General features: G+C 40.8%; 1 protein-coding gene across 5 annotated transcripts in view; it reads left to right on the forward strand.

The window, feature by feature from the left end:
- Positions 1-22,177, forward strand: part of EPB41L4A (erythrocyte membrane protein band 4.1 like 4A) — a 334,648-nt gene that overhangs the window by 96,024 nt on the left and 216,447 nt on the right. For 4 of the 5 annotated variants that reach the window (XM_073677363.1, XM_073677380.1, XM_073677398.1 and 1 more), the window contains exon 2: positions 8,801-8,905. The exons of the other annotated variant lie outside the window; for it this stretch is intronic. In XM_073677363.1, coding sequence (XP_073533464.1) covers positions 8,801-8,905 — 105 coding nt within the window. The remainder of the gene's footprint in view (positions 1-8,800; positions 8,906-22,177) is intronic. 5 annotated transcript variants of the gene reach the window in all.

The raw sequence follows: 22,177 nt of genomic DNA on the forward strand, positions 1-22,177 counted from the left end.
GTTTTTAGTAACTTTTTAGGATCTACTTAGTATTTAATGTGAAGTTTTAAAGGGAGTCTGTCAGCACAAAATGACTGACTGTTCAAACCAAGCATATTGTACTCGATGCACCTTTGTTGTGGCTGAAAAATTCAGTACACCTTCCCATTTACTTACTTTCCATTTATTTCTGCCACAGCTGTCAATGAAGGAAGAGTGGGGGGGGCGTTCAAGATGGATCCAAGGGTGCACCTTGCGCATGTGCTGGGTTTGAACAGTCATTTTGCACTGACTTACTTTTAAGAAAGTAATCTATCTTACTCAGCGTACTCCTTCTCTATTATTGTGCCCTAATTTCTTGATTGGCGGTGTTTTCATCTATCCCATTTGTGCTTATTTTTTTAAATTTGCTCTTTTAATAGCTAAATGGTCAATGAATTACTAATTGTAGGGAAGCTTGAAAGTCAAATTTTATTTTTTTGTTATGGGTTTTCTTTTGTATTGTAAGATCCTCAATTGGCATTCAATTTAGTTGAAAACTCTAGCTTTTAATAGATGAAATTATTATTTGTCCTAGTTAACTGTAAAAAGGTTTTTCAAGTTATTTAAAAAAATCTGCCCCAGCCACCAATACACACAAAATAAGTAAAAAAAAAAAAATGAAAAGTGTACTCTCCCATTCATTCATTTCTGCTCCAGTGCCGTATCCCTGTTTCTGCCTACTGGTTTTCTTCTAACCTGCTGCAGCGATCAAGACGTGGCTCTAAAGCTTTTTTTTTTTTGTTATTATTTTTTATATTTTTTTAGTTATACAAGAAAAATAGAAAAAAGTAGAGGGGTGGGTTTGGGGAAACACTAATTTTGGATAAGTCCTGCAAGCTCGATTAGGAGTCCGATAGGGATAGTTCTTTTTACACCTTTTGAGTTACTTGGTGGCTAGGCATACATTTTTCTAATATAAAACATGAAACTGGAGAATGAAAAATGGAAAAAAACTGCAACTTTATTAGGTCATCACATGAGGAGAGGAAAGGATGAATGGGTAAGAGCTGTTTTGCATAAATTACGCTTCTTCCGGTTCAAGGTTCCAATGGGGAGTGCTGCTGCTTTTCTCCAGTTTATTTTCTATAAGCTGTGCACTGCTAGATCTGGTCACCCAATACGTTTTTTGCCATAATTTGCTTCTGGACGAATTGCCATACAAGTGTTGTAGCAGTGCCAGCGTTCTTGCCTCTTTTTTCCATACATTTTTTGCTAATTCAGAAAACCACTTTTTCAACTTTTTCCTGGCTAAAATATAAAAAAAAACACGTGGTGCGGGAAACTTAGTTACTAATTCCCTTCTGATTTTGTTTGACAAAAGGGATAGGGATGGGGCTAAGCCAAGGAGATGGCGCTTAAAGAGAACCTGATGCATGCTGCCCAAGGATTGCTCAGCATGTATCACAGTGGCTGTATGAACTCAGCCATACCTGGCTGAGTTCATACCGCCAATGCCTGATGCCACCTGTGGATTGGGCATCATGTATCAGCTGTCAGGTTCTCTTTAACATTACTGTTTTTTTTATTGCAGGCAGAGCAGTGGGGGGAGGCTCCTTCTGCAGTCAGTTACATGCAAAGACCAGTTTCTACGGAGAAAGGGGATGGATAATCTCTTCTGTTTGCATATTAGAGACTATATATATATATAATATGTGTGTATGTATGTATGTATGTATGTGTTTTATTTTAATACAAGATCCAATAGGAGCAGAGGGGTGGAAGCTATAATTGCAGGAATTGCTATGATCTGTTTTCAAACATCATGGTTAATTAAAAACCTTTCTACAGCCCTAGAACTAGGATGGAAGAGGAAGGAATAGTCTTCTATTTTAACAGCTCGTTTATGCCTCTCTAAATCAGACAATAGCTCGTCCAATCATTCTATAGCTGAGCGTTATTGATCGATGCTTCATTAGCAGCAGATCCATTAAGCATTCAGCTCTGCATTGACAGTGTATATATTGGAGTAAATCTGTCACGAAAAAATAGAGACTGATCTAATGAAGGTAATTGTTCTGCTGTTGTGTTTAGCCAAAACCAAAGTATACTAGTAAGTTAGCGTCTGTTTTCTGGAATATATGTATTTTTTTTATAGAAAATAAATATCTATTATATGAAAAGTATTAGGCATATTGGAATTGAATAGATTTATTCAGTGCTGTAAGGCTACATTCACATGTCAATTTTTCATGGTTTGTGTCTGTAGGCTGTAATTTCCAGACCCGACAGTCGGTATACCAACACAACTCAACGGCTTCATATATGCCTATGAGGCCGTTAATTCCGCAATTGGTCCAGGGGAGGAGTCCTGAGGAGATAATTTGCATATTCCCACTGCATTTTGGGGTAAGTGAAGAGTCTCCGCCAGCTCAAAGAACACTGGATTTTGGCTGTTGGAGCTGAAAAGAGGACATTGGTAAACCGCGCGCCTGCCGGCGCGCGCATTTTGAAGCTTTTTTTTTAAGCTTTTTTCACTGTTTTCAGAACATTAACAATAAGAACATGGAAGAGTCCAGGAGCCATTTGGTGAGCTGCATATCCTGCTACATGTTCACAGACTTGCCAGTGGAAAAGCCAAACTTCACATGCCAGAAATGCAAGCTTGTGTCCCTGTTGGAGGAAAAGTTGCGAAATCTAGAAGAGAGGTTAACTACCTTGAAAATCATTAAGGAAGGTGAAGAGTTCTTAGACAGAGCAGAATTATCTCTTCATGATTCAGAAAGAGAAGAAATTCGAACTGCACCTGACGAAACAGAGGAATGGAAGCATGTGACCCACAGAAGCAGGAGGATCGAGAGGCAGTCAGCACCCATACTGCTCAGGAACCAGTACCAGGCTCTCACGCAGGAGAACCATGAAGAAATACAGCAAAATAAGACTTTGCCAGCAATGAATAACCTTGTAAGCCCTCAGAATCCTCCTGGATGGAGAAAGAAGAATGTTGTGAAGAAAAAACGGAGAGTGGTGGTCATGGGGGATTCCCTGTTAAGAGGAACAGAGGCCGCTATCTGCAGACCAGACATAACCTCAAGAGAAATGTGCTGTCTTCCAGGAGCAAAAATTAAAGATGTGTCTGACAGGATATCAAGACTCTTCAGACCTACAGATCACTACCCATTCCTGCTAATACATGTGGGGACAAATGACACCGCAAGAAAGGACCTGGAAACCATCTGCAGTGACTTTGAAGACTTGGGCAAGAAAGTGAAAGAATTGGGAGCGCAGGTGGTCTTCTCATCCATCCTCCCAGTGGATGGCCATGGAACAATGAGGTGGAATAAGATTCTACAGGTGAACAACTGGCTACGTCGATGGTGCCGTCAACAAGGATTTGGATTTCTGGATCACGGAATGAATTACCTATACGATGGACTACTTGCTAGAGATGGGGTGCACCTTACGAAGACTGGAAAACATGTATTTGGAAGTCGCCTTGCTACACTCATCAGAAGAGCTTTAAACTAGAACAATGTGGGAAGGGAAGCAAAAGGCCAGAAAAAGCCATACAGCTGACAAATACTATTGAGATCTCTGCTACTGGAAGTGGAAAGGAAGAACAAAGACAAAACAATTTAAATAATAAAAATATGGGAGGAAGAGAAACCAATCACAAACTAAAATGTTTTTATACAAATGCACAAAGCATGGGCAACAAACAAGGAGAATTGGAACTACTAATGCAGGAAAAGGAATATGATGTCATTGGAATCACTGAAACTTGGTGGGACGATACACATGATTGGAATAAAAGGCTAAAAGGATACAACTTATTTGCAAGAAACAGACTTGATAAACGAGGAGGAGGTGTTGCATTGTATGTTAGAAAAGCGTATATCTGCACAGAGATTGAAGCTTCAGAGACTGGGAGTTCTGTGGAAACTGTTTGGGTAAGAATACAAGGAGAGAACAACGGAAAGGACACCATTGTAGGCATTTACTACAGGCCACCTGGGCAAGCTGAAGATATGGATGAACTCTTTATGTATCAAATGACCAAGTTCTCCAAAAAATATGACGTAGTGGTCATGGGAGATTTCAACTATCCAGACATTTGTTGGGAATCTCTCTCAAGTAAAACTAACAGGTCAAGCAAATTCTTATCCTCTCTTGCTGACAACTTTATCTTCCAAAAGGTAGGGGAGAAAACAAGGGGATCTGCTACTTTGGATCTAATCCTTATAAACAGGGAGGAAATGGTTGAGGAGGTAAAGGTGGCTGGGACCCTAGGAGGCAGCGATCATGCTATTATAGAATTTTGGATAACTAGAGGAGGAAGACATGTGAAGACTCAGACTTCAAGGTTAGATTTTAGAAAGGCAGATTTTAAGAGACTCAGAAAGAGAATAGGAGGGATCCAATGGCTGGATGTCCTTAAGGACAAAAATGTCCAGGAAGGATGGGAAATTTTTAAAAATGAGATTCTCAAAGCACAATCGTTAACAATCCCGAAAAGTAGGAAGAATGGGAAGCATTTAAGGAAACCAGGATGGATGAACACAGAACTTAAACACATGCTAAAAAGAAAGAAAGAAATGTTTATTAAATGGAAAGAGGGAGGCATATCTAAAGAAGATTATAATGCAGTCTGCAGATCCTGCAGGGCACGTATCAGGTTAGCTAAAGCTGACAATGAATTAAGGCTTGCAAGAGATGTCAAAAGCAATAAAAAAGGATTTTGGGGGTATGTCAAAAGTAAAAGAAAAGTCAAAGATGCTATAGGATTTTTACAGGATGAAAATGGAGAAATGGTAAGAGAGGATGTTGAGAAGGCCGAACTTTTTAATTCCTATTTTGCATCTGTTTTCTCTCAGAAAGAAAATGTAACATCAACTGATCTTCACTGTACTTTTAAAGGAATAGAGGAATCCAAGTTATCTGTAAACAGAAAGATTGTGAGGGAATATTTAGCTAACATAAATGAGTTCAAGTCTCCAGGTCCAGATGAATTACACCCCAGAGTACTGAAGGAGATCGTAGAAGAAATTTTAGAACCACTCTCCATAATCTTTGAAAATTCTTGGAGAACAGGAGAAGTCCCAGAAGACTGGAGAAGAGCAAATGTTGTTCCTATCTTCAAAAAGGGGAAGAAGGTGGACCCAGGGAACTATAGGCCGGTGAGTCTGACTTCTATACCAGGAAAGATCTTTGAACAAATTATTAAACAACATGTATGTAAGTATATGGATAAGAATGAAGTGATTAACCAGAGTCAGCATGGGTTTGTAACTAACAAGTCATGTCAGACTAACTTAATTTCCTTCTATGACAGAATCACTGACTGGGTGGATCAGGGAAATGCTGTAGATATAGTATATCTTGACTTCAGCAAAGCATTTGACAAAGTATCTCACACCATCCTTATTGAAAAAATGACCAAGTATGCAATGGACCAGGCAACTGTTAGGTGGATTCATAACTGGCTTAGTGATCGGACTCAAAGGGTGGTTGTAAATGGCTTCACATCCAGCTGGATGAATGTCTCAAGTGGGGTACCACAGGGCTCCGTCCTGGGACCTGTATTGTTCAACATCTTTATCAATGATTTAGATGAAGGAATTGAGGGTAAACTGATTAAATTTGCTGATGACACAAAGCTAGGAGGGATAGCTAATACTAGAGAAGAGAGAGAGAGGATTCAAAAAGACCTAAATAAACTGGAGCAGTGGGCAGCAACCAACAGAATGGTTTTTAACAGGGAAAAATGCAAAGTACTACATCTGGGCAATAAAAATGAAAAAAGCATATACAGAATGGGAGGAATAGAGCTAAGCAACAGTACATGTGAAAAAGACTTAGGTATACTAATAGATCATAGACTGAACATGAGTCAACAGTGTGATGCAGCAGCAAAAAAGGCAAATACAATTCTGGGATGTATTAACAGAAGCATACAGTCTAGATCACGTGAAGTCATTATCGGTCTTTACTCCTCTTTGGTCAGACCTCATCTGGAATACTGTGTACAGTTTTGGGCACCACATTTTAAAAAAGACATAGACAAACTGGAGCAAGTTCAGAGAAGAGCGACCAGAATGGTGACTGGTCTGCAAACCATGTCCTATGAGGAACGGTTGCAGGATTTGGGAATGTTTAGCTTGCAAAAAAGAAGACTGAGAGGAGACTTAATAGCTGTCTACAAATATGTCAAGGGCTGTCACATTGTAGAAGGATCATCTTTATTCTCATTTGCACAAGGAAAGACTAGAAGCAATGGGATGAAACTAAATGGGAGGAGACACAGATTAGATATTAGAAAAAACTTTTTGACAGTTAGGGTGATTAATGAGTGGAACAGGCTGCCACGAGAGGTGGTGAGTTCCCCTTCAATGGACGTCTTCAAACAGAGGCTGGACAGACATCTGTCTGAGATGATCTAGTGAATCCTGCTTTGAGCAGGGGGTTGGACCAGATGACCCAGGAGGTCCCTTCCAACTCTACCATTCTATGATTCTATGATTCTATGATTCTATGGTCTGGAAATCACGGATTGTGATAGGCTGCATTCACATGTCAGTATAAGGGCTCATTCAGGTGTCTGTTGTGTTTTTGCATACAAGTGCGATCTGTGTTTTTCACTGATGGTATTCATACCTATAAGAGTGATATGCTGCTCTTGGAATGGGCAGCATGTATAAGCTGTCTGGTACTTTTTAAAGTTTATAAATTAAGGCCCCCATATACATTAGATAGTGTCAGCCAAATTATTGTTCGGGTGATGGCTATCTAGCCCAACTGCCCCATACATAGGACCTCTCGGCTCGACCGAGAGCTCCTGTGTTCTGTCTGAGAGCAGCTGTCAGACTCCTGGTAGTGGCTTATCTGTCACAGGCCAAAACAATTTGCTGTTGGGATTCCAGCACGCAGGATCCTTCTCTCCGACATCCTCTGTTGCAGGATAGTCAGGCCACCATACACTTTAGACTATTATCTGATCCTGCCGATGATGACAGGTTGAGCTAACTTCTGTCTATTGTGTATGCCCCTTAGGCTAGGGCTGTAGATTGGCTTTGGTATCCCAACGTGAAGGCCGCAGTGTTAGGACTCATTCACACATCTGTTTTTTTAACATAGAAAAACAGACAGTTATTCTGATGTCCTCTTGTATCAAAATCGAACATGTCACTGCGATTTTCTTTTGACCGGTCCGCTAAAAATCAGACATGTGAATGGCTCCATAGACTTTCACAGGTACTAGTGCGAAAAATACAGATGGCAATCGTATGTGAAAATAGGACTTGTGAATGAGCCCTAAAATTGCAATACGACATTTAATATTTGCCAGTTCCTTCAAATTACTTTATATCTGCAAAAAAACAAACTTGCTCGATTTCAGTAGCAACTCATGTGTGACTTTGCCATAATGGGCCACAAAGTAATCCACGTGTAACTTTGAATTGCTTGGAACCTGTTGAGATTTGGTTGTTTTCTTCCCTCCAAAATTGCAACCCAAAAATAGTTGTGTGATGACCAGTTAAGGGTAAATGGCACACGTTTTTTTGGGATGTACAACGGACAAGATGTTTGATGTTGTATGACTAAAGTTGCAAGTCTTAGAGGAACATGACTGTTGATTCATGCAGCCTGAACCATATTGTCTTCTGAAATTCGGAGCCGTTTCAGAACGAGACATACACATTTGCAAACAAACGGAGCTAGTCTCGGATTCAAATCCTTAAACTCACTTGACCTAAGTGTACCCCACTGTAATCCATGCTACTGATCAGCAGAGGAGCCGGGGAGAATGAGCCGCTGCAGCGAGCGGGCCCCGGAGTTGCGCTCAGTGAGTAACAGGACATCGCTCCTGAGCTCAGCAGAGGTCCGGGGCCCGCTCACTGCAAGAGTCATTCTCCCCAGCTCCTCTGCTGAGCAGTTGCATGGATTACAGCGGGGGACTTAGGACAGGTGAGTATATGGATTTTTTTAATTCTTATTTTTACAGGTGAGGACATTGCGGGAGTGGACACTACTACTCTCAACATTGTCCCTGCTGGTGCTGATCGCAGCGCCGGCAGGGAACCATGATGAGGGAATTTTTCAGCACTCTGCCCCTGGGAACAGCGCTAATTGTACACTGATTCCCAAGCACCGGAATGTGTCACACAGATGGCATTCGTGTGCAGAACGTGTGATCCTGATGTGGCAAATGGTTGCCACAAGTGTGACACACACGGGACACTGATATGTCCGGTACCGTTTTTTCCGGGACCGGAAATAGTCTAAGGCCGGTTTCACACGTCTGGATAACTCCTTGCTTCTGATCAAAATTTCCATGTGAGTCTATAGGTAAATCTGAAGTCATAATAGTAGTGGCATTTGGGAGTTTAGTATCTTGTGAAGGGAAGTTACATTGAAATTCCTGATATTGGTGGAATTCTTCGCTATTCCTCGTACCAGTGCTCGGTGTAATATTCTCATGCGGTCAGTCACTTCTCCGAGATAAATGATGTAGCATGTAGACAGTATCAGGTGTCTGTGTCTTACCGTGGGTTTATAGAAATGATAAGGAAACGCCCCTGACAGTGGACTGTCACTTGTCAGACACGGTGCAGAGGAACACAAAAGCGGCACCTTTACAAAATGCATGAAATCCAGGCAAAGTGAATAAACCCTTGGAGTAAAACGACAAAGCATTAAGAGTCTCTTGCTGTGAGGAGGCCAAACGTAGCTCCTAGTCAATAATACAAACCCCTCTCCTTACACAAAGCCATAGTGAATGCATGAATGACGCTGACAACCCGAAATATTCTCCTGAATAGATTCTGTACATTCTTTCCCACAGAAGTCAACTAAAGGCTCTGTTGTCCTGGACTACGTATTCCGTCACCTAAACCTTGTGGAGATAGATTACTTTGGACTACGTTACTGTGACAGAAGCCATCAGACGGTGAGTAAGAGACAGTGCACATTCTGTTTGTCCAACCATTGCATCTGTCTGTGACCTTTTATATTGATGTAGCTCACCCGAGGATGAAGGGAGGCATAGATGCAATCATGGTCACAAGATGTGAATAGCGATGTACTAATGGCTACGTTTTTTTGTTTTATTTTTTTGTTTATTTTAAACCTGATTTCTTGTAACCATAGCGTTTTCTTTGTAACAATCTATAGAAATAATAGATTTAGATGATGATGATGTCTGTAATGGATTGTGGAAATTAACGGCTATATAAGCAAGTAAAATAATTTTAGAAATTACAGACCCAATTCACACAGGCAAAGAAATCAAACCATAGATGTCCATAAATTAAGTAATGTGTAATAATCAGAAATGACACAGGGAAAAGGTATTGAACACTGTTACTGAAATTTATTTAATACTTCATACAAAAGCCTTTGTTGGTGATAACATATTCAAGACTCCTCCTGTATGGAGAAACTAGTCGCATGCATTGCTCAGGTGTGATTTTTGACCAGTTCTTCCACATAAACACTCTGCACATCCTGAAGGTTCTGTGGGCTCCTTCTATGAACTCTGAGCTTCTGGCTTCTTCCATAAATTTTCCATTGGATTCAGGTCAGGTGATTGGCTGGGCCATTACAGCAGCTTTATTTTCTTTCTATTTCATGAAGAGCGGTATATTCACAACACTCACCACATAGATCTTCATCCAAGATTTCTGTTTATTTACATTACGTGCATAAAAGAAATATACAGGAGACAAATATGCAGTAAAAGCTAACTGCTGTTTCACGGCCTCAGACTTTTTTTTTTCTTGTGGATTTTTTTTTTTTCTGAAACCAATTGAGCGTTTCCTTGGCTGCGTGTTTGGGATTATTGTCTTGCTGAAATGTCCACCCTCCTTTCATCTTCATCATCCTGTTAGATGGCAGCAGATTTTTATCAAGAATGGCTGTACACTTGTCCATTCATCCTTCAATTATATGAAGTTTGCCAGTGCTGAAAAACAGCCGCACACCATGATGTTCCCACCTCCAAACTTCACTGTTGGTATGGTGTTTTTGGGGTGATAGGCAGTGCTTTTTGGCCTCCAAGCATGGTGTGTCTTATGGAATCCAAAGAGTTCAATTTTGGTCTCATCTGACCAGACTATATTCTTCCAGTATTTCACAGGCTTGTCTAAATGTTGTTGAGCAAACTTTAAACACACTTGAACATGGTTTTTGTTCAGCAATGGAGTCTTGCGTAGTGAGCGTGCATACAAGCCATGGAGGTTAAGTGCATTACTTATAGTTTTCTTTTAAACCATTGTACCTGCTGATTCCAGGTCTGGACAACTCTTCTGATAATTATTTTCACTCCTCTGTCTATAATCTTGCAGGGAGCACCTGGTCGTGGCTGGTTTATGGTGAAATGATGTTCTTTTCACTTCTGAATTATGGCCCCAAGAGTGCTCACTGGAACCTTAAGTAGTTTAGAAATTCTTCTGTAACCAATGCCGTCAGTATGTTTTGCAACAATAAGGTTGTGACGATAGAGACAGCTCACTGATTTTGCGCATCATGAGATGTTTCTTGTGTGGCACCTTAGTAATGAGACACCTTTTTTATAGGCCATTAGTGAAAAATAATGTAAGCTGGTTCAAAAAAAAGGATTGCTTTCTAATTACTCAGACTTCAGCTGGTGTCATGACTTTCCATGGCTTTTTGTACCTCTTTCTTCACGTGTTCAGTACTTTTTCACTGTATCATTTCTCATCATTACACATAACTTAATTTATGGCCATCTAAGGTTTGATTTCTTTGCCTGTGTGGATTGGATGGGTTGTTACTGACCTCTGGTGAGAATTTAATGTCAATAGCACCTTTAGAAATAGATTCTTAGAAATTCGGTGAGGTGTTCAAAACTTATTAAAAAAATTATGTGTGTGTGTATGTATATATAGAGAGGAAAAAAAATAAATAAAATATATATATATATATATATATATATATATATATATATATATATATATATATATATATATATATATATATATATATATATATATATATATATATATATATATTATACAGTACAGACCAAAAGTTTGGACACACCTTCTCATTTAAAGATTTTTCTGTATTTTCATGACTTTGAAAATTGTACATTTACACTGAAGGCATCAAAACTATGAATTAACACATGTGGAATTATATACTTAACAAAAAAGTGTGAAACAACTGAAAATATGTCTTATATTCTAGGTTCTTCAAAGTAGCCACCTTTTGCTTTGATGACTGCTTTGCACACTCTTGGCATTCTCTTGATGAGCTTCAAGAGGTAGTCACAGGAAATGGTTTTCACTTCACAGGTGTGCCCTGTCAGGTTTAATAAGTGGGATTTCTTGCCTTATAAATGGGGTTGGGACCATCAGTTGTGTTGTGCAAAAGTCAGGTGTATGCACAGCTGATAGTCCTACTGAATAGACTGTTAGAATTTGTATTATGGCAAGAAAAAAACAGATAAGTAAAGAAAAACGAGTGGCCATTATTACTTTAAGAAATGAAGGTAAGTCAGTCTGAAAAATTGGGCAAACTTTGAATGTGTCCCCAAGTGCAGTTGCAAAAACCATCAAGCGCTACAAAGAAACTGGCTCACATGAGGACTGCCCCAGGAAAGGAAGACCAAGAGTCACCTCTGCTTCTGAGGATGTTTATCCGAGTCACCAGCCTCAGAAATCGCAGGTTAACAGCAGTTCAGATTAGAGACCAGGTCAATGCCACACAGAGTTCTAGCAGCAGACACATCTCTACAACAACTGTTAAGAGGAGACTTTGTGCAGAAGGCCTTCATGGTAAAATAGCTGCTAGGAAACCACTGCCAAGGACAGGCAACAAGCAGAAGAGACTTGTTTGGGCTAAAGAACACAAGGAATGGACATTAGACCAGTGGAAATCTGTGCTTTGGTCTGATGAGTCCAAATTTGAGATCTTTGGTTCCAACCACCGTGTCTTTGTGCGACGCAGAAAAGGTGAACGGATGGACTCTACATGCCTGTTTCCCACCGTGAAGCATAGAGGAGGAGGTGTGATGGTGTGGGGGTGCTTTGCTGGTGACACTGTTGGGGATTTATTCAAAATTGAAGGCATACTGAACCAGCATGGCTACCACAGCATCTTGCAGCATGCTATTCCATCTGGTTTGCGTTTAGTTGGACCATCATTTATTTTTCAACAGCACAATGACCCCAAACACACCACCAAGCTATGTAAGGGCTATTTGACCAAAAAGGAGAGTGACGGGGTGCTGCTCCAGATGACCTGGCCTCCACAGTCACCGGACCTGAACCCAATCGAGATGGTTTGGGGTCAGCTGGACCGCAGAGTGAAGGAAAAAGGGCCAACAAGTGCTAAGCATCTCTGGGAACTCCTTCAAGATTGTTGGGAGACCATTTCAGTGACTACCTCTTGGAGCTCATCAAGAGAATGCCAAGAGTGTGCAAAGCAGTCATCAAAGCAAAGGGTGGCTGAAGAACCTAGAATATAAGACATATTTTCAGTTGTTTCACACTTTTTTGTTAAGTATATAATTCCACATGTGTTAATTCATAGTTTTGATGCCTTCAGTGTAAATGTACAATTTTCAAAGTCATGAAAATACAGAAAAAACTTTAAATGAGAAGGTGTGTCCAAACTTTTGGTCTGTACTGTGTGTGTGTGTGTGTGTGTGTGTGTGTGTGTGTGTGTGTATATATATATCTATATCTATCGTATTTTGCAGATTTTAAAATGAATCGAATTACAAGACTGACCCCAAATTTTGTGCAGGAAAATAGGAAAAAAAATGTTTTTAATGAAATGGTGGTGTGAAAACCCGGGGTCTTCCGTGGGCGTAACGCTACTCAGACAACACAGGGTGAGGGTAAAACACCGTGGCAATACTTTATTGAACCACAAAGCGGACAATAAACACATAGAACAGTCCCAGCAAATACCCAAGATGGTACAACATTACAGTCTCACCCTTCCTTCTCCTCCTGCCTGGGATAGAACAGCTGTGACTTTGGAGACTTCCAGGGCCAACTACCTCAACCAGTGGCCCCCCGCTTCTGGCGAGCCCCCACAGAGAGAAGGTAGTGGCAAGCTTAGGAAGCTAGTAGTCCATTGAGGTACAAGGCCAGGAGACCCAAGGGTCCCACCCTGGCCCCTCCGAGAGTATCCATGGGGCGAGGCAGCCGGTTGGTCCCTCTTGGCCACTTCAAATGTCTCCATGGGTTCTAGGCGACCGGTGGGTCCCTCCTAGAAAACCCAAAACAACATATCTATGGGGCCAGGTGACTTCTTCGTCCTCTCCTGGACTCCCCAAAAGTATCTATGGTCTCTCTGATGATTAAATGGAGCAAATCCGTTTCTTTACAGTCAGATCCGATACCCTTAGACACAGATTTGTATTCTACATAATTCTAGTCTGTTTGGATGCCACGCAATCCATCTACTGTCTTGAAGGATGTCTCTCATTCTCCTTGAAAAGCCTTTCTGCATCTGTCCCAAGACTGCCTCCTTCAGAAGCATATCTCCTTTTTAAATACGCATCCACAGGTCAAGAGGTTTTTAGCGGGCAGACTCGCATGGCTCAGCTATCATTGTTTTAGCGAATCCATTAGCATAGTTAGTTGCTATTGCAAATAAACCTCTAGCTGACTTTTAGTACAATTTGTCATTAGAATAGTAAACATGATTGTTTCCAAATGAATAGAATTCAGGATTATACAAATACTGGTCTGTCCACAGCCACAGAGATACACATGTGTTTAAATTGAATTGTAAATATAATAGTCTATTTCTCTTGGCTTAACAAATCTAAACGTCTGGCTTAAGATTTTACTCTGTATCGTCACAGGTCCTGTGTTTTCCGCTTTTACAATAGCTTACCTGGGGGGGGGTGGCGATGGAGTGGGTTCACTGCTGCAGGAAGCTGGTGGAGGCGGCAGGAGATGCTACGGGCCCCAGGCTGGTAGGAGGCGGTGTTTGGCAGTGCGCGTGCTCCGCCAACATTTTGTGAAAGCCCAGAGCTCCCTCACTTTCCATGCTTTTGAATGCGGTGGACTCTGGGTAAATGGTTGCCGGAGGCGGCGCATGCTTAATTGAGATCTTGGGAGACGAGATCTCAGTGCCGATATCTCAATATGGGCATGCGCCGGCAATTTTCCTGGAGTCTACCTCATTCAAAAGCATGGAAATTGTTGGCGGCTCCGCCGAACACCCCCCTCTCCTCTCCTCTCCCCCCCCCCCCTACTAGCCTGGGGCCCGCAGCATTGCCCCACTCCTGCCGCCACCAGATGTTTCCTGCAGCAGCGACCCTGCTACACCGCAGCTGGTAAGCTACATTCTGATTAAGACACACCCCCATTTGCCCCCCAAATTTTTTTGGGTGAAGGGGAAAGTGTGTCTTCTAATCTGAAAAATAGGGTGTATATAATTTATTTTATTTTTTTACTTCTATTCCATTTAGTCGTTACTGAGTTTTCTTGATCTTATATGCTAGTAGTCAATAGTAATAATTGGTAATGGGGATCTCCTGAGAGTGGCCTCCCAGTATTTACTTCTACACTGTGTTCCAAATTATTATGCAAATATTTTCTCAGATTTTCCCAAATTACCTATATGAATTGCAGTCATTGTAATTTTCCAGTCAAATAACTATTAGAGTACAATTGAAAGGTTTTTGTACAAACTGCCTATGATAACAGTATATTTTTTAAAAAATAAAACACTCAAAATGCATGTTCCAAATTATTATGCACAGCAGAGTTTTCAACCTTTTCATTTTAATAAAGAACAAAAAAATGGTAATTTTTGAAATTATAAGCATTAGCAGGTTATTACAAACTGAAATCAAACAGTTTTCAACTCAAAACTTTATTCTAGGTGATGTTACATTTGCACATAGGACCCCTTGTTCAAAAGGAGCTTCTGACCTCTCTCATTCATTGAATTTGTCAGGTTTTGGATGGTTTCTGCTTCAATTGTTTTGCATGAGGACAGAATACCCTCCCAGAGCTGTTGCTTAGATGTGAACTGCCTCCCGCCATCATAGACACTCCTTTTGATGATGCTCCAGAGGTTCTCAATGGGGTTGAGGTCAGGGGAGTATGGGTGCCACACCATAAGTTTGTTCCCTTTTATGCCCACAGCAGCCAGAGATGCAGATGTGTTATGTGCAGCATGAGACGGGGTATTATCATGCATGAAAATGATCTTGCTGCGGAATGCATGGTTCTTCTTCTTGAACCATGGAAGGAAGTGCTGTTTGAGAAACTCAACATACATTATGGAGTTCATCTTTACCCCTTCAGGGATCCTAAAAGGGCCAACAATCTCTCTCCCCATGATTCCAGCCCAAAACATTACTCCACCTCCTCCTTGTTAGCGCCGTAGCCGTGTTTGCATGGGGTGTCCATCAACCAGCCATCCTCCACTCCATCCATCTGGACCATCGAGATCATTTCATGCATGATAATGCCCCGTCTCATGCTGCACATAACACATCTTCATCTCTGGCTGCTATGGGCATAAAAGGGGACAAACTTATGGTGTGGCACCCATGCTCCCCTGACCTCAACCCCATTGAGAACCTCTGGAGCATCATCAAAAGGAGTGTCTATGATGGCGGGAGGCAGTTCACATCTAAGCAACAGCTCTGGGAGGGTATTCTGTCCTCATGCAAAACAATTGAAGCAGAAACCATCCAAAACCTGACAAATTCAATGGACGAGAGAGTTCAGAAGCTCCTTTCGAACAAGGGGTCCTATGTGCAAATGTAACATCACCTACAATAAAGTTTTGAGTTGAAAACTGTTTAATTTCAGTTTGTAATAACCTGCTAATGCATATAATTTCAAAAATGACCATTTTTTTTGTTCTTTATTAAAATTAAAAGGTTGAAAACTCTGCTGTGCATAATAATTTGGAACATGCATTTTGAGTACAGTTTGAGTTTATTTTTTAAAAAATATACTGTTATCATAGGCAGTTTGTACAAAAACCTTTCAATTGTACTCTAATAGTTATTTGACTGGAAAATTACAATGACTGCAATTCATATAGGTAATTTGGGAAAATCTGAGAAAATATTATTTGCATAATAATTTGGAACACAGTGTATGTAGAGACTGCCATTAGTGGTCTTCACATTGTACATGGAGACAAAGAACTTTAAAACTGGGATCACTCCAGACATAGCAGTCCATATTGTTTTGTTTTTTTCTGCTACGTCCACAATTAAATTGCTGCCAAATTCAGTGATTTTCGAAATCACAAAGTTTTCCCTTGATTTTGTGCTAGTTGTGGCAATAAATCTCAATATAACCACTGTCTAAATATATTTTAAGGTGCATTTACACTGCACAATTATCATGAACGAGGGTTTTTAGGAATGCTTGTTTCCGGATGGCCGTGCAGTCTAAACAGGCTCCTGTTCACTTGATGAACAAGCAAAATGCGAATTCGGCAGGTGAAATGATCTTTGAATGCGAAGTCTAAATTTCATAATTTATTAAACCCAAAGTATGAACACCTTCTTATAATTGGGGATGTGGTTGTGATCAGTATTAGCCAATCACATTTAAACTCATGTTGTTACACACCTGTCCTGGGTATCGGTCTCCACTTCCTTCACCTGGGTCCGCTGCTCTCTGTTGTGCTCCATGTTGAGTTTTGCAAGTTGCCTGGCATGGATCAATGACCTCATCTCCCTAGACCTATTTAAGGCCTATTAAGACACACGCCTTTGTTTTGGGAATAAGACTCTAGACTTCTATGTTTGGTGTGCTCCACCTTCTATGCATACTGTGCTTTTACTTGTTTCCATCCTTGCTGCATTCCACTTAATCTATTTTAACACTCCTGAGATTCCTAAGCGTGCCAAGTTCATGCTGCTTTGTGCTTTTCTGCTTTGTGCATCAACGTTGGGGGTCTATGTGCCCACCTGGACCTGAAGTTTAGAAGAGTCACCTAACCTGGTCTTCCTAACACATGTTAATTAGTAGTCAGTACCCCATATAAAGTTTAGCTGTTATAGCAGGTTTTTCCTGCCATTTTCTTTTACAGTAAAAAGACATTCTCCATAAACAGCTTACAGCACCGCAAAGGGATTTCATTGTTCAAAGTTATCGGTCAGGAGACCTGTACAAAAATTAGATATATCATGGAACACTGAAGATCGTCACCAAGAAGTGGCTTAAATTTGGCACAAGGTGACATTATTTAAAACTGAATGTCCCTCAAAAATTGCTGAAAAGACGAAAAGAAAATTTGGTCTGAGAGACTGCCAAGAGGCCTAGAGGGACATTAAAGAAGCTGCAGCAGTTTCTGGCAAGTACTGGTTGTGTACTTTATGGGACAACAATCTCCCATATTCTTATATGTCTGGCCTGAGGGGTAAGCTGGCAAGACGGAAGCCTTAAAAGAAAAACTTACATTGTATAGGGTACCAGTCACACATACCTGTAGTGCATTGTGTCTGGGTTACAGCACTGTATTGGGAAGAAATTTCATGATCAACTATGAGCTGTATTATTGAAAAGTGGAAGCATTTAGGAACCGCAGCAATTTGGCAACAAAGTGACAGATCATGTAAAGTTACACAGCGGGGTCACTTAGTGCTGAGGCACATAGGACATAAAAGCTGCCAGCGCTGTGCTGAGAGCTCCATGGCCTGGCTTTCTATTGCCTAGCAGTAGCATGAAAGCTTTCAATCACCATTCACAATGCCAAGGGGTGAGATGGAGTGATGTAAAGCAGGCTGCCACTGGACTCTGAATCAGTGGAAATGTGTTCAGTGGAGTGACGAATCACAGTTCTCTATCTGGCAGTCTTATGGAAAAGTTTGGGTTTGGCAAATTCAAGTAGAACTTTATCTTTCTGACTATATTGTGCCGACTGTAAAGTTTGGTGGCATAGCAATGATGATATTGAGTTTGTTTTTTTTTAGGGGTCAGCCTAGGCCCTTAGTTCCAGTGGAGGGAAATCTTAATGCTTCAGTAAACCAAGAGTTTTTGGACAATTATGTGTTTCCATCTTTGTGGGTATAGTTTGGGGGAAGACCCATGGACCACATATCCAAAACTTATACATTGATCTATTGCAGCTAAGCAAAAATGTATGAAACTGAACATGAAGTTCTTAGTTTAACATTCTGATCAGACAATATGAAGCCCACTGCCACGTCACAGTGAACCTCTCAGTGGGTCCCTAACTTTAAAGGTGCTGCACGATTTCTATTCCATCACGATTTGTAGCCCGATGCCATGGGAAGATCCATAAAGAAAGGGTTTGGTGAGTAAGAACTTGACTGTCCCACACCGCGTCCTGAACTCGGACCTATCAAATACCTTTGGGATGAACTATAATGACAATTGTGAGCCATGGACTCTCATCTAACATCAGTTTCTGACCTCACAAATGCTCTTCTGGATGAATGGGGGGGAAATTCCCACAGACACGCTTCAAATTCCTGTAAAAAGTCTTCCCAGAAGAATGGAAGCTATTAAAGCTGCAAAAGGAGGGACCAACTCCGTATTAATGCTTATGGAGGGATCAATGGGATGTCATAAAAGCTCCTGTAGGTGTAATGTGTAGGTAGCACAATACTTTTGTCCAGAGAGTGTGTGTAGAATAAAATGTTTTATAGATCTAGTAATTTTGATCTAGTGGGAACCATTGTACAATGAAAATTCAGTGGATCAGCGAAACATTTACTAATGGAAATGGGGTTTACATGGCTGTTCTGGTGTTCTGCTTTATTAATACATTTGTGAAGTTTAGCTTTTTATAGAGTTAAAGAAAAGACAGCTCGGAAACCTAAATCTCTCCTACTTCCACCATAGTTCAGCCGTTGACCCTCCAGGGCGTTGGCTGACATCTGATGAGTTCCTAGACCCATACATATTTGCTCATCTTCCAGGAGATGGCCCTGCAGGGTAATGGGATATATTGTTTGCTACATTTCCTTTTCTCCAGCATGAACATTAACACCTGTCTGGTATCACTTCACATGTGATTCCTTTTCTGGAAAATAATTTAGCCAATTCTTATTCCTAATGAAAATTCAGCTTTTTATAGTTTTACCGTGACAGGCATTAATTTCACTTTCATAATGTGATTTAAAAAGAAAACAATTTATACATTTATGAATATTTTGCTATGCAGCACGCTATTTTCCCATGAAAATTCTGTAATGTTGGTGTAATATTATAAGCTTACTTCTTTTAGCCTTAAATTGGAAATTACATTTGCTATTTTCGTGGCATGTATATTTTTTTTTAAGTCAACTTAGATTACATTGTAAATAACTCTGCAAGTATAATGGGTAAGGGGATCTGGCCGCTCAGGGCTATAGAGCAAGGTATATGGGCCGCCACTTTGCCCCTCCCATACATACACAGAAGTTTTAAAGTAATCGCCAAGAATGTGGTATGTTCAAATTGCGCTCATCAACTTCTCTACATGTTCCTGCGAATCTTGCCCTGCTCAATGTAGCCGGCACGCGAAGGGCATTGAAAGAAGGGTCCATCGTTATTGCTTCTTCTTGCATACCTAAGTATTATTTTGACACACAGATTCTTCAACAATCACATTGAATGAGATTATGTTCTGGATAGCAGAAAAAAATCATCAAAAAACATGGCTGATCAGAGTCAAAGTGCTGGTTATGCATGAAGTACCAGGGCCAAGATGACGACAAGGCTAGGCATTTAAATGGACAGATCCATAGAAAGGAAATGAGTCTTGGCGATCGGTTAAATATTCATACTCAGGCCTTCTCGATCAAAGGCGTTTCAACATAAGTGATAGCGAAGTGTTGTGAGGCTAATTTTTTTTTGTATTTATTTTTTAATTGTTTTGTTTGGTATATCAAAAATGAATAAGATGTGGACAATGGTAACGCGACACTTTACAGGTGTGCTTGTGTGATCGGCAGTGGGTGTGTGGCTATAAAACCCCTGCTGGTATTCTTTTAATCGCAGTCAGTGTGACATAAAAAGGAGATGGACCCCTTTACTCAAAGCACACAACTTCCAATTTTCTTATGGAGGCGAGCAGTCAAGCATTTACGGTCATACACCGGTAATATCCTGGCATCTTGTTCGCCCCCCCCCATCAACAAACATATTATTATCCATCTTGTAACACGTCCTCACTCTTCTAGCAGATATTAAAAGTTAAGTGTTGCCCTTTCATAGTGGCTGAAAATCACATTAAGAATGATGGCTTCAGTCACTCTGGCTGCCTCTTGTGCTTCATGCAGTAAATGCTTCTGCTGACAGTTTAATAGCCATTTGTGACTCTGCGTTATTGTGGAGTTTGAATTATTTCCGACTTCTTGGCAAAGCAGACAATGAGGGTCACTTCCCAGAGCTGGGTTTTCTATGATAGCAGATGGAGAGCGGAAATCGCCTTACCTTTTCATCTTTCAGCCATGACACACTCAATCACTGAAATATTGTGAAATTCGTAGCTGTATAATGTTGCACTGATTTGTAATTCTGTTGTATAAACTAATTGATTTTTTTTTTTTTTAATAAAATCAGAAACGCATATACTGTTAATACCCTTTCAAGATTTATTTCCTTATAGGTATCCTTTCTATCTCACTTTTTTAGCCTATGCCTTGAGGGTATACATTGCAGTAAGTCCATATCTGTCAGATTGCAGGGGCATCTCCTGTGTACAGCACCCTCTTCAGGTCAGCCCACAGATTTTAAATTGGATTCAAGTCTGGGCAATTCCAAAACTTTTATCTTTTTCTGGAAAAAGACATTCTTTTGTTGATTTGCATTTATGCTTGGGGTCGTTGTCATGCTGAAAGGTGAAATTCCTATTCTTCAGATTTTTAATAACCACCTTGACTAAAGCTCTAATTCTGGCTGCCGAAAAATAGCCCAAAAGCGTAATGCTGCCTCCACCATGCTTCACTGTCGGTATGGTGTTATTTTGGTGATATGCAGTGTTGGTCTTGCGCTAAGCATACAATACAGACCAAAAGTTTGGACACACCTTCTCATTTAAAGATTTTTCTGTATTTTCATAACTATGAAAATTGTACATTCACACTGAAGGCATCAAAACTATGAATTAACACATGTGGAATTATATACTTAACAAAAAAGTGTGAAACAACTGAAAATATGTCTTATATTCTAGGTTCTTCAAAGTAGCCACCTTTTGCTTTGATGACTGCTTTGCACACTCTTGGCATTCTCTTGATGAGCTTCAAGAGGTAGTCACCGGAAATGGTTTTCACTTCACAGGTGAGCCCTTGTCAGGTTTAATAAGTGGGATTTCTTGCCTTATAAATGGGGTTGGGACCATCAGTTGTGTTGTGCAGAAGTCAGGTGGATACACAGCTGGTAGTCCTACTGAATAGTATGTTAGAATTTGTATTATGGCAAGAAAAAAGCAGCTAAATAAAGAAAAATGAGTGGCCATCATTACTTTAAGAAATGAAGGTCAGTCAGTCTGAAAAATTGGGCAAACTTTGAAAGTGTCTCCAAGTGCAGTTGTAAAAATCATCAAGCGCTACAAAGAAACTGGCTCACATGAGGACTGCCCCAGGAAAGGAAGACCAAGAGTCACCTCTGCTTCTGAGGATAAGTTTATCCAAGTCACCAGCGTCAGAAATCGCAGGTTAACAGCAGCTCAGATTAGAGACCAGGTCAATGCCACACAGAGTTCTAGCAGCAGACTCATCTCTACAACAACTGTTAAGAGGAGACTTTGTGCAGCAGGCCTTCATGGTAAAATAGCTGCTAGGAAATCACTGCTAAGGACAGGCAACAAGCAGAAGAGACTTGTTTGGGCTATAGAACACAAGGAATGGACCTTAGACCAGTGGAAACCTGTGCTTTGGTCTGATGAGTCCAAATTTGAGATCTTTGGTTCCAACAACCGTGTCTTTGTGCGACGCAGAAAAGGTGAATGGATGGACTCTACATGCCTGGTTCCCACCGCGAAGCATGGAGGGAGGTGTGATGGTGTGGGGGTGCTTTGCTGGTGACACTGTTGGGGATTTATTCAAAATTGAAGGCATACTGAACCAGCATGGCTACCACAGCATCTTGCAGCGGCATGCTATTCCATCCAGTTTGCGTTTAGTTGGACCATCATTTATTTTTTAACAGGACAATGACCCCAAACACACCTCCAGGCTGTGTAAGGGCTATTTGACCAAGAGGGAGAGTGATGGGGCGCTACGCCAGATGACTTGGCCTCCACA

This window comes from Phyllobates terribilis, unplaced genomic scaffold (assembly GCF_046119375.1).
Source record: "Phyllobates terribilis strain yellow unplaced genomic scaffold, ASM4611937v1 Scaffold_1__5_contigs__length_1240528914, whole genome shotgun sequence".
In the NCBI taxonomy this organism is placed as follows: domain Eukaryota; kingdom Metazoa; phylum Chordata; class Amphibia; order Anura; family Dendrobatidae; genus Phyllobates; species Phyllobates terribilis.